Raw genomic sequence first — 13330 nt, 5'->3', positions numbered from 1 at the left:
ACCTGAAAGCTGGCATCCTCCTCCCGCGTCATCGCTGCTGGAGGTGTCCTCGGAGGCCGGGCTGCCCTGTGGCTCTGGCGGAGTGGGGACATACCCCTCAGGAGGCAAACTCACCGTGTAGAGCCGCCTTCGAGGTGGGACCTCGGTATCCTCATCTGCAGGATACAAGGGGATTGTGAACATGGCATCACGTGACCAGACCTTTGCTGGTCCTGGCACCCTTCCCCAAACTCATCCACCGAAGATGTGAGACCTAACAGCTTGTGAAACCCAGTCACTGCCGTTGGCACAGAGCTCAGTAAGCCAAGCGCCTCGTCAGAGGCACGCTAGCCCTATAGCCAGCCAGGTGAAAGGAACGACCTGTGATTATTTAACCTCTGGATTTTCATAAAATGATAGAAAAATATAACTCGTAAGTAGGAAGCAGAAAATTCCACATAGCATACCTCTCATCATTACCATGTGAATCTCCTAACATTTTGGTGCATAATCTGGAACTTTTTCTCCATGTGTGCTAACAACCTGCATACTTGTATATACACACACACATCTTAATGGGATCATGCTACCCGTATTTTATTATTATTACATTTGTATATTATGTATATAAAATCATTCAAAAGTTAACACAACATGACAGAATAATATATTGAGATATATTTACATCTACGTGGTCTTTTAATGGCTACATAATATTTCACATCTCTGGTGAATTATAATTTAATTATAATTTAACCATTGCCCTAAATTTCACATATGGAGGTTGATTCTAAATTTCCACTATAACGAACAGCTGACATCTTTGTCGTACAAAACTTTGCACCCTTGACCACTGAGTTCCTTCAGAGAAATCCCTGCAAATGGGATTGTCCGAAGGGTAAGCACCTTTTGGTGGCTTTTGAGATGCACGGTCTAGAAAGGCAACGACAGGAACACTGGTTTCTCCCATGTTCTTTCCAACACTGGTGGCATCAACCTTTCTTTAATTCACACAGCTGACACACAGCATTGTGTTAGTTTCGTGTCACATACTGACTGGACAATTCTGCGTGCTGTGCAGTGTTCCCATGAGAGGTGCAGTCACCATCTGTTCCCACACAACAGGATGACAACGTTTCGGGCTCTGCTCCCTGGGCTGTACTTCCATTCCTGGGACGGGACCACACACAGAAATAAACTCTAAATGGATCAAACACCTAAATGTGGGACGTAAAACCATAAAACTCCTAGAGGAGAACACAGGCAGTGATTGTTTTGACACTGGCCCCAGAAAAATCTTTCTGGATCTCTCTTCTCAGACACGGAAAACAGAAGGAAAAATAAACAAGTGCGAAAAGGAAATGTCCCGACAATGATGAGGCAGCCTAGGAGAGGGGAGATGTTTGCAAACGACCTCTCCATCTTTTTAATAGTCATATTTGCATAGAAAATATGGTAAAGCAATCTTGTATGTGACAAACACAAGTGGATATCCCCATTAATCTTTCACAGAAAAATTGACATTTTATTTTAAAAACAACAAAACAAGGTTTGAAAGAAATCATGAATACATGACAGAATGTGCCTTTAAGACATATAATGTAAAAACCTTGAAACACTCTCCAATTCTTCCACCATCAATGTATTTCACTTTCTTGAAGGTAAAATGCAAGAATTCAGTTCTTAGGTTAATTTACTTCATAGTCAATTAATTACCATGTCATCCCACTGAAAACAGGCAGAATGGGACATGACTTCCAAGGAGACCACCCCAGCCAGACATCAACTTCTATCCTTTCCGCAGAGTATTTCTGGAAGCTTTTGGTCGGCTGAAGTGTCACTGGTAAGAAAGTTAAACAGAACTTAGAAATGTCACTGTTCACTCGATTATTCGGATGAACACCGGGGGTACCGGGAAGTAAAGCACGATTTGAGTCAGCAAAGGCAACTGAGATGCATCCCCATCCAGTGCAACGCTCCCGGGAAACAGCTCTCATCCGGCCGCCCGCAGCCATGGCTCCAAACGCTGAGCCTTTGAACCATAAATGACCTGACAGCTTCCAGCTCTAGTTCTTCCCAATTTCTTCTGGGGAAAAATGGTTTCTTGTGATGACATTTATCCTTCCCCAGTTGGATGTTCACGGCTCAGGGATGAGCAAGGAGAAAGTTAACTAGGCTTTGCTAAGCGCCCATGCACACGTGACTCTGCACACCCCTGCCCACCACTGGCATGGGTGATTTTTTTTATTTCCAGGACTTAGGCAGTTCTTTTCCATGGCCACCTACTCCTTATTTCTGTCTCATCTCTTGTATTTAAGGTGTATATAAAATATAAAATATGCTTTTGCTTGGCCAATAGAAACAGCCATCATCAGCTCCTCAACACGATACAGAAGTGATTTCTTTCTCCTCCACCTGCAATCTGTACCTAGCGTGAATGTCGATTTTAACTCTAAACACACCTTAAAGAGCTTATTGCTGTCTCTACTGCTACAAGGTGGTCTATCCCATGGATCAGCTGTCAGGGGGCTTGACCTGCCTTGTCCCTACACCCCACTCCACTTCACCACAGCCACCCCCGGTTAAAACAAAAAGGGCTCGATGCCTCCTTGAAGCGTGAGAGGCAATACCCACACCTGTCACCCTGGCCTGTGCACCGGGTGCACCCCCAGCTTACAGGACAGGCCCCTGGGGCTCCTGCTTCTGTGACTTTCTCCCCAGGGACTGCTCCACTATGTAAGGTCTCTGACACTCCCTCATTCCAACTCAGCACTGCTTCCTTCTTAGCAGATGCCCCCAAATCCGTAGGCAGAAGTCCTAACCCAGGTGGGGCCTACAACAAAGTCTTAAGCTTAAGTGAGGTCACAAGGCAGCACCCTGACCCGGGAGGGCTGGTGTCCTTCTAGGAGGACGGGACAAGAGCGCCCCTCTGTCGTGCACACAGGGAGCAGCCACGGGAGGACACAACGAGAGGTGGCCAGCTGTCACTCAGGGACAGCAGTCTCACTAGGAATGGATCCAACAGCCCCTGGAACTCGGACGCCCAGCTTCCAGGAACGTGAGGAATAAGTGTGCTGTGTAAGCCCTGGTCTGTGGGATCTGTTATGGCAGCTAAGAGAGAGGATATTCGGAATATATCTGTAGTCCTCCCATGCAACGGGCATTGTTCTGCGTTTCCGTGTCCCATGGTTATTCATTCACAGGTTTTATGTATCTCCCAACGGGAACGCGGGCTCACTGGTGGCAGGGACTGTCTGCTTTGCGCTTCCACATCCAGCAAACACCGCCATCCAGCGTGTTTACTGCACAAGGCACGCAGGATGGACAGTCCCAGTAGCGCTTTGGAACCCTGCAGCCGGCCAGAGAGTCCCTGGACCCCGTGCTGTTTCGGTTCTCGGCCAACGGCTTGACAGTGTAAGTGCCAGACCGACGCAACATCTGGGATGGCAGACGGGAGGGCGGCACGAGACCTGGGGAAGCTCTGGAGTCACCTCTGGCCTCGAGTTTCGGCTCACCCCGCTAACAAGCCTGTGACCCAGCGCGGCTGCCCTCAAGCGGCCTTCTGAGGCTCAATGAGGTGGGCCCTTCCGGGCGCCCTGCTGGGCGTGTGCACGGTGACAGCCCTGGGACAGTGTCCCAGTGGAAGAGAACTCTGGGGGGACCCTCACAGCCCAAGTGAAGCCAGCGGAAGTCACCAACAGGAGCTGGGCTGTCCACTTCGCTTAGGTTCCCTCCGACCTGGAGCTGTCCCATGGCAGTCCCTGAGCCCACTTGGTGCCACCTCTGAGCAGCCCCCAGCAGCGCGCCGGACGCGGATGGACAGCAGCGCCTCTTCCACCCGGGGGGAGTGAGACTACTCTGTGTGACCCTGTCATGGTGGGTACGTGTCATCACACATTTGTGCAAACCCACAGAGCGTGCAACACCACAGTGACCCTGATGTGCACTGAGGACTCTGGGTGATGACGACGTGTCCGTATGGGACCTCTGAGTATAACAAATGCACCCTCTGGTGGGGGTGCTGATATTGAGGGAAGCTGGAGGGGGTGTGCGGAGGGGGCACAAGGGAAATCTCTGTAGCTTTCTCTCAGTTTTGCTCTGAACCTAAAACTGCTCTAAAATGTAAAGTCCTTTAAAAAAAAAAAGTTCTCAATGACCGTGTGGCATGTGTACTTTGAAAATGCTCTCTGTCCACCTGGCAGGCAGAGAGTAGCATCTCATGGTCACGATTACTGTGGGTGTCATTACCAGGGAGGGTCCCTCTCTGGTCATGTGCACCGGGCACAAATGCTCCATGCAGGCCTAAACGTCAGCTCAAAAGCTCCCTGTCATTCCATTAACCTATACTGCAGCTACAGTTAACAGGAAATAGGTTATTCTCAGGGAAAAAAAATAGAAAATATCTCCTACCTGCCTGGGGTAAGTGGCAAAATGTTACGGAGAGGCAGGGCTGGTTGGACAGTGGACACCACACCCATTCCTGTCCTAGAAGCAAGTTTTGACGTTTCAAGAAATGGGATCTATGTTGCAGAGGAAAAGATGTCCCCACATGCACCCACCGCAGACCCACACCACGAGCTCACCCACACTACGAACGCACCCAGGCTGCGAGTGCACCCATGCACACCCACGGTGAGCGCACTCACACTGCACGCACAGCCCCGTGCACCGCACACCCATGCTGCGTGCACACAGACCACATCCCTGCGACCCCCACCATCAGTCTGGTTATCCAGCTTCCCAACGGCCACTTCACTGCAGCTACTTCATGTGCCATGAAAAGTTTCACTGCCTTGTGGTTAATTGATCGTGCTCAGCTTTGAGTAACATCTGCCAAATAGGACGGATCTGTGAGCTCCTCTTTTCAAATGGTGAACAATTCACCTGTTGCCATATTCTCTCACGAAAGCTGCCCCCCCGTGTACTTCCAACTCCATCTACCAGCTTAGCCACATCATATCGGGCACATATTTGCAGTTAGCTTTCAAAAGCACTTCTTTTTTTATGACAGTATTAGCTAAAAAGCACATATATTTGAGCGCCGAACATGGGTTTTTAAGACAAACGCAATAAACTCTTGCCACTCCCCTGAGCATCAGGTACCTGTGCTTTCCACCGTGGGCATGTACTCGCTATCACAGGCCTGGTAAAATAGTCCTGCGTCAGAGGCTTCCGCATCTGGTGACAGGGCAAGTGACAGAACCTGAGCACTTGTCCCCAAAACTCTGAGAAATGCCAGGTAACCCGCAGCAAACATTCTTTCCCTGCATAGCTGCTCTTAGAGGCTACAGGCCATCCCGGGACAAGCAACACGTTTTCAAGAATTTTTCTGTGCACACCTTGAGAATCTGATTAAAGTACACATGGATGAGCAAAGGGCCGAGTTGAGCAGGGAAGAATAAGTGGGATGAATTCTCCCTACTGGATATGAACACACATTATAAGCCAGAGTAATTAAACCAGCGTGGCCATTGGCATTGCGGAGCTCACAAACCCAGAGGGGACACTCTCTGCTGCAAACCTGGCCGAGGAGCCTGCACGAAGTAAGGTGAGACCATCTCCCCAACATGGACCACAGCACCTATGCCGGAGAGGACTGTCTTTTAGGAGACATAAAACACCTACTATTACAGTAGCAAAAGACTTCTTAAGCCCCACTGTCTTTTAGGAGACATAAAACACCTACTATTACAGTAGCAAAAGACTTCTTAAGCCCCACTAGCCACAAACTTAAAGATAGTAACTTCTGAACAATAGAACATATTGTTATTTTTAAAAATGAAGATAATCCATGGAGAGAAGGTACTTGCAACATATATAGTTGGCCAAGAGTTGAGATTTGGAATACAAAAAACTCGTGAAATCTGTAAGATAAATAACCAAAAACAACCCAGGAGAAAAATAGCCCCAAAATATGGTCTACAAACATGCATATGCTGTGTAGCTTCACGACTATCAGGAATGCACATTAAAATGAGATGTAGGTTCCCTGCACTTTATCAGCTCACCCTGGAACAACAGAGGTTTGAACTGCTGGGGTCCACTGATATTCAGATTTACTTTGATCAATACAGCACATACTGTAAATGTATTTTCTCTTCTTACAATTTTCTTTTTTTAAGATTTTATTTATGTATTTCTTTATCTGAGAGAGAGAGAGACAGAGCACAAGCAGGGGGAGCAGCAGAGAGAGAAGGAGAAGCAGACTCTCTGCTGAGCAGGGAGACCGATGTGGGGCTTGATCTCAGGACCCTGGGATCATGACCTGAGCCGAAGGCAGACGCTTAACCAACTGAGCTTCCCAGGCGCCCCTTCCTTATAATTTTCTTCATGACATTTTCTTTTCGCTAGCTGACTTGTAGTAAGAATACAGTATATAATACATATAACATACAGAACACGTTGATTGACTGTTTATGTGATTGGTGAGGCTTCCGGTCAGCAGTAGGCTATTAGTGGGTAAGTTTTGGGGAATCAACAGTTAGAGGCAGATTTCTGACAGCCTGGAGGTTAGTGTCCCAAGCCCCGGCTCATTCGAGGGTCAGCTGTGCTACTATTCAGTAGGACCTGGAGCACAAGAAGGTGGCGGGTCACTGGAGGGCATTTACAGCTACTTCTCTGGGGACAGGCCCTAGGGAAACTTCCCTGTGCAAGGAGAGGTCCATGACGACCCAGCGCATCTTCACTCATAGCGCCGTGCTGCAAAGCCAGAAGAATATACGATGTGCCCTTCCAGCCAAGATGGAGTCACAGGCAGCACGTGCCATCCTGCCTGGAACAACCACACAGACGGGCCAACCTGATGAAACAAGTTTTAGATGCTGATCACCGAGGAACAGACCAGCCATGAGGCTATGGTCACCATGGCCCAAGGCAGAGTGAGCGCGAGGAGCATGGGGTGGGACCCACCAGGTGGTGTTCTCCCGAGGTGAGGAGGGGACAGAGGTCCAGGGAGGCCCAGGTGCCTGCAGGCCATGGGCTGCATTCTTGAGAGAAGCAGGCTTCATAGAGCGAGCCCAGGGTTCTGAGGGGGACCCCTGAGTGTTCTGCTGTGCAGGGTGTGGGCACCCCAGGGAGGAGCTGCCAGGTGGGGGGGTGGCTTTAAATCTTGGCTCCGGGCAGAGCACTCAGGAGAGGGTGCCTGGCAGCCGGCAACCTTGGGGGAAGGGCCAGGCCACTGCCCGGCTGCATCCCTACATCCAGACAGCTGAGGGTGGGCAGGAGCATGGGAGAGGTGGCCCCTCCCATCCTCCACTTGAGCACCGTGGGGTGATGGACAGCAGCTTCCGAGACCAGCTGGACTTCCACCTTGCTGCTTGGACCCTTGTACCCCACCAGCTGGGATGGAAGAACACGCAAGGAGCCCCACGGAGGTCAAACAAAGCCCATAGAAACAGAGAAGGCATGGGACCAACAGGGCCTCTGTGGGCTGTGTGGCAATGTCAGGTGGCCTTATGTATGAACTTGAAGCCCTCCGATAAAAAGTTACTGAACATTCCCCACGTGATGAAGATCACAACCACAGGGATCCAGGAAGGTCCACAAACCCAACGCACAGAACCGTGGGGGACATCAGAGCAAGGTGCAAAATCCAATGGCTGGAAACCAAAGTGGGGGATATTCTGATACAGCCGCCCCACAGCACATGACAGCGGCTAAAATCGACAGCAGTTACTGTCAGCAACACAGAGTCTTACACACCTTCCAGTATGATATATGTATGATAAAGTATGTATACTATAGAACCCAGTAGGAAACTGCACGGAAGTGGGGGTTTCCGAATTCTAGGAAGTGTCACTTACACTGGTGTCATCTCACATTTCCATCCTTTTTGAGATATAACTGAGACTTTGTATAGGATATAGTGATTTGACACACTTAACTATTGCAAGATGATGGCCAGCCTTACTGGCAGCTCCATCCCCTCGTGTAATGCCATCTCTCTGTCGTGGTGAGAACATTTCAGATCTATTCTCGGGAACTGTCAGGTGTACAATACAGAATAGTTAACTATAACTCCCTTGTAACTGGAGGTCTGTGCCCTGTGACCAGCGTCCCCCCACCCCAGCCCCTGTGAATTCCATTTTCAGAGTCCACACTGATCACGCTGTGTTTGTCTTTCTGTCTGATTTACCCCACTCGGCATAATGCCCTTGAGGTCTATATGTTGTATTTCTTAGACTACAGGAGGCTTTCGAGGAAGTGGCAAAAGGTTAAGATTTGAAAGACCTGAATGGAGTGGGTTCCGAGACTTCTGCTGTACTATCAAGATTTTATTAGAAAATATTCACATCTTAATGGAAAACTGACTGCAGTTTTTACCAAAAAGAGCTTTGCAACATTTTCACGGGCAACTCCAGGCACTCATAGATGTTCCTCCACTTACCGATTTTCACAGTCCCTAAGAGCGCAGATGCAACAGCACGAGCCCACCAGACCGCCGCTCAGAGGGGTGCTCCTGCACACACAGTCCCCAAAACAGTGGTTTTTTATAAGAACTAGGATGATCGGTAGGGGAAGAAAGGGATAAAGAAAGGGGGGGTAATCAGAAGGGGGAATGAAGCATGAGAGACTATGGACTATGAGAAACAAACTGAGGGCCTCAGAGGGGAGGGGGTGGGGGAATGGGACAGACCGGTGATGGGTAGTAAGGAGGGCACGTATTGTATGGTGCACTGGGTGTTATACGCAACTAATGAATCATCGAACTTTTTACATCGGAAACCGGGGATGTACTGTATGGTGACTGACATAATATAATAAAAAATCATTAAAAAAAAAACCAGTGGTTTTTTTATTTTATTTTTTTAAAGAGATTTTATTTATTTGCCAGAGAGAGAGAGAGAGAGAGCGTACGCACAAGGAGGGGGAGAGGGAGAAGCGGACTCCCTGCTGAGCAGGGAGCCCGATGTGGTACTCGATCCCAGGATCCCAGGATCATGACCTGAGCCGAAGGCAGACACTTAACCGACTGAGCCACCCAGGCATCCCGAAACAGTGGCTTTAAACTGCATGCCCCATACACACACATTGCAGCTGCCACATCCGACACCTACTTGTGCTGGACGGTAAGTATTCGTATCTAAAGGGAATCCACACCCCACACAAATTGATGGCCACCTGCATCCACAGAAACAACATATATGAGCTCTTGGCTCAGTTAGAAATGCTACACTATCCTTTTCTCCTCTGGCACTCCAACGCCCCCACAATTTTGCCCTCATATAGTAGTAATTCTATCACACCATACTTCTCAAACAAACTGAATTCTTTCAAAAATTTCCACGATGCTAAATGTAATTTTTTTCTAAATTATTACAACTAATAGAAGGCAATTGATCAAAGTAACTGTAAAACAACTCTCCTGCTGAGAAAGCAGGACGTCTGTCCCTGCTACAACGAGACAGGGTTTTGCTGGAATGCTGTTACTGTTTTGCATTTTTACAGAGGTAACTGCTCAGAAACTTTGAACACAAAAATAGGCAGATGACAGTGTGTGGCTTTTTAAAAATAGCAATATTACTTGTTTCATTGAATTCTTTCTAAATCATATGCCAAAATCACAGAGAAATCCATCATCAAACAAAATTACTATTCATGATCTATTGGCTGATAACTCAATTGTTTCCTTCAGTTTTGCTGAAAGCAAAGGAATGCCAAAGGTCTGACTTGCAGAGAGATGTGTTACCCATCCTTAGAATAATTCATTTTCTTTCCATGAGACCAGTATTCCCAGTCATCCTTGGTGGGTACACCGAAGTGGCATCCTCACTTGCTAGGCCCTCCTTTTCAAATGGGAGAAGAGTGGCTGAGGAAGGAAGCCCCACAGGGCACCTGGGCAGTCCCTCGGGGCAGTGACCACGTGGCCTCAGGCCCTGAGCCAAGGGCAGATTCCACCCATACACAATCAGGCAACTCGAGGACAGAGATGCAGTACCGAACAGAGGCACCCACTGCCACTCCCTCCCCAGATGCCACCTAGAGGAGGAGGGTGGATAGAAGGGCCTCCAGGTGAGTGACAGCAGTGTGGTTTTGGAAGCTGGCAGGGCGTGCAGGCAGGCTGGGTGTCTGTGTGGGGAGACTGAGGCAGAGGAGGCCCATCTGTAAGCAGGTGGCGTCCTCTGACTCACCCCAAAAGCTGAAACAGGAGAACAGAATGAGAAAGAAGCACAAGATGTGGACAATAAAGTTGAGAAAATTGCCCAGAAAGGAGACCAAGGTGACAAAGACATAAAAATAAGAGGAAAGAAAGCAAGGTGATCTCTTGGGAGCCCTAAAGCCTGACGACAGGAGTCCCAGGGAGGAGTGACCAGGAAAGCCTCATGGCACCCGTGTTTCCAGACTCAACGGCCCATGGGACCCCTGGTGCAGCAGACAGAAAGAGACCCTTACAGAAAAACATCTGTGTTCTATTTCAGTTCTCTGGGGTCAGAAAGAAAAAGCCAACACAGTCCAGAGGGGGGACCCATGGCTATTTCCAACGGGACTGAGCATCAGAACGGCAGCTGACTTTGTAGCATCAACAGTGGACGCTGCAGGTGGAGTCTTCAAACCTCTGAGAGAAGGCGGTTTCTAACTAAGAAATCTACACCCCGTGACGTGTAAGTACAAGAATCAAGATATTTCACAATCCAAAGTCCCCAAAATATTTATTTCCCAAACACCATTTGTCAAGAAGCTACTCCGACAAAGGAGACAAATCCTCTTGAAGGGAAGAGACGGGTCTAGGCTGGCAGAGGAGCGGGTCCATGCGGTGCAGTCGATCGCTACAAAATGATGGAACCCACAGAGCTCCCAAGGTCTGACCGCATCGAAGGTGCTGCGGACCATGGCCTGCGGGGGCAGTTAGGGGAAAGTGGGAAGTATTTAGAAAATTAGGCAAACAAACACCCAAGAAAATTATGAACTCCATGAAGCACCACTAACTCCACTCCACCAGAAGTTGTACGAAACAGAATCATCACATATTATGTGACTCAGTGGCAAATACTCTCCACATGTTCATCACAGTGCAAACAGTGGGTCCCAAGCCCACAATACTGTGGCTGACTGACACTGGAAGACCAGAGGTGACCATGCATGTCTGTGAGGAGGCAGGGCCTCACCACCAGGAGCCAGCAGGGAGGCTCGCGGGCCCAGGAGAGGCTTCAGAAGCACAGTGGGAGCATTGCCAGACAGCAGGTGCAGACCTGGGGACCTGTGTCGTGCATGTTGCTGCTTGTCATGGTAATTCCTGCAGGACTACTTGTAGGACTTTAGGATATGTGCAGATACACGAATCAATTAAAAATAAAGTAAGAGCAATAACGAAAAATAAAGGTCTGATACGGGCCTCTGAGTGAAAGCAGTTTACCAAATGCATACACATTGGTTGTTTCGCCTATCTGCAGATTATACCCTTGTCTTTACCAAGTGGAATTACCAGCATTCTTTTAAAACCAGAAAGAGGAAAAGGGTTTCTGAGAAGTGAACAAACATCAGTAAATTGGCTAAATAATTACCATAATTACCACGCTGTATCCTATCCACAAAGAGCATTCTCCCAATCTCATATCCAAGGACTCACTGATAAAGGCACCCTTCTTCATTTGGGCTGCCTTGTTCCAACCCTACAAAGATATGGGCACCCCTTCAGCTCTGACGATCACCAAGCTGTCACCTCCAGGAGCACCATGCGTCCAAGGGACTTCTCAAAATAACGTTTACAGAAGCTTCAGACAAGTTTTGTCTATTTGATCGAGATTTCATTGTTTTGCTCTAGCCAAGATTTCTTTTTCCAGCTGCAAATAAATTATGTTTTTCCTTCAAAATTTCTAAGGCTTATCGCTTCATTAAAGTATGTTGCTCTTTCATAATTAAAGAAAAAAAAAGCATTCAACAAACTAGGAATAGGAGAGAACTTCAACCTGACGAAGGGTATGTGTACAAAGCCCACTGTGGACATCCCGTGCAGAGGGAGAGCCTGGATCCTCTCCCCAAGACCAGTAGAGAGACCAGCATTCCCACCCCTGCCACTTTCCCTCATACACTGATATTTCAGGAAGTAAAAAATGTGACTAACATATTATTTAAAAAAAAAAAAAAGGAAGTAAGAAAGGAAAAAAAGAAAGAAAATGCATCCAGATTGAGCAGGAAGAAATAAAACAGCTCTCCCCACAGATGACATGATCTTGTACGTAGAAAACGCTGAAGACACACATGTGCACACATGCACACAAAATTGTTAGAGGTAATACATTTGGCAAAGTTGTAGGATACAAGATCAAGACACAAAAACCTGCATATCCATATTTAGGAAACAATTGCCTGTTGTGAGGTCAGAGGATTCATGTTATTTCCACACACCAGCGATGAGCGTTCCAAAAAAGAAACCAAAAGAAGAAAGTAATTCCACTTACACAGTATCAAAAAGAATACAATACTTAGGAATAAACATTTTTTAAGTGTAAAATTTATAGTAAAAGCTATGAAATATTGTTGAAAGAAATAAAAGATGACTTAAACAGAAAGTTGTTCTAAATTCATGAACGGACAAGTGAATATAGTTATGAGGGCAATCCCCCCACAGTGTTCTGCACATTCAATGCAATGTGGATCAAAATCCAACTGCTTTTTTTTTTTTTTTTTTTTTTTTTTTACAGAAATGGATAAGCTGATCCTAAGATTCATGTGGAATTGCAAGGGACCCTGATAGCTAAAACAGGCTTGAAAAAGAACAAAGTTGGAAGACCCTTACTTCCTGATTTCCAAACTTACTACCAAGCTGTAATTAAAACAGTGTGGTCCTGGCACAGGACAGACATATAGACCAATGGACTAGAACTGAAAGCCCAGATTGATTTCTGACAAGGGTGCCAAGGCCATCAGTGGAAAAAGCAACCTGCTCCATGATCGGTGGGGACAAGGATGCCCATAGGTGAAGGGCTGGATCTGGACCCCTGCATCACACCATATACAACTGTTAACTTGGAAGGCATTGATAACTTCAATGTCAGAGGTAAAACTATGAAACTCCCAGAAAACCTAAATGTAAAATTTGGGACCTTAGATTTGACAACGGTTTCTTAGATATAACACCAAAACTACAGGCAACAGAAGAAAAAATAGATATATGAGACTCAATCAAACTTGAAATCTTTTGTGCTTCCAAGGACACATCAAGGAAGTGGAAAGACAACCACAATATGGAAGGAAGTATCTGCAGGTCACACATCTGATGAGGGTCTAGTATCCAGAGTATAACCAACTCTCACAACTCAACAACAAAAGACAAATAGTTCAACTTACAAGGACTCACACAGGTATTTCTCTGGATACACAGATGGCCAACACATGCATGAGAAGACGCTCC

The 13330-nt window shown here is 47.2% G+C and overlaps 1 protein-coding gene across 2 annotated transcripts in view; it reads right to left on the bottom strand.

Annotated features, from left to right (window-relative positions):
- Positions 1-13330, bottom strand: part of ERICH1 (glutamate rich 1) — a 60967-nt gene that overhangs the window by 30949 nt on the left and 16688 nt on the right. For both annotated transcript variants that reach the window (XM_045811171.2, XM_045811170.2), the window contains exon 3: positions 3-155. In XM_045811171.2, the coding sequence (XP_045667127.1) occupies positions 3-155 (153 nt within the window). The remainder of the gene's footprint in view (positions 1-2; positions 156-13330) is intronic.

Source organism: Ursus americanus, chromosome 27 (genome assembly GCF_024610735.1).
Source record: "Ursus americanus isolate L20-20 chromosome 27, mUrsAme1.1.p, whole genome shotgun sequence".
In the NCBI taxonomy this organism is placed as follows: domain Eukaryota; kingdom Metazoa; phylum Chordata; class Mammalia; order Carnivora; family Ursidae; genus Ursus; species Ursus americanus.
Note: the sequence above shows the minus strand (reverse complement) of the source record. Positions and strands in the feature narration are given on the sequence as shown.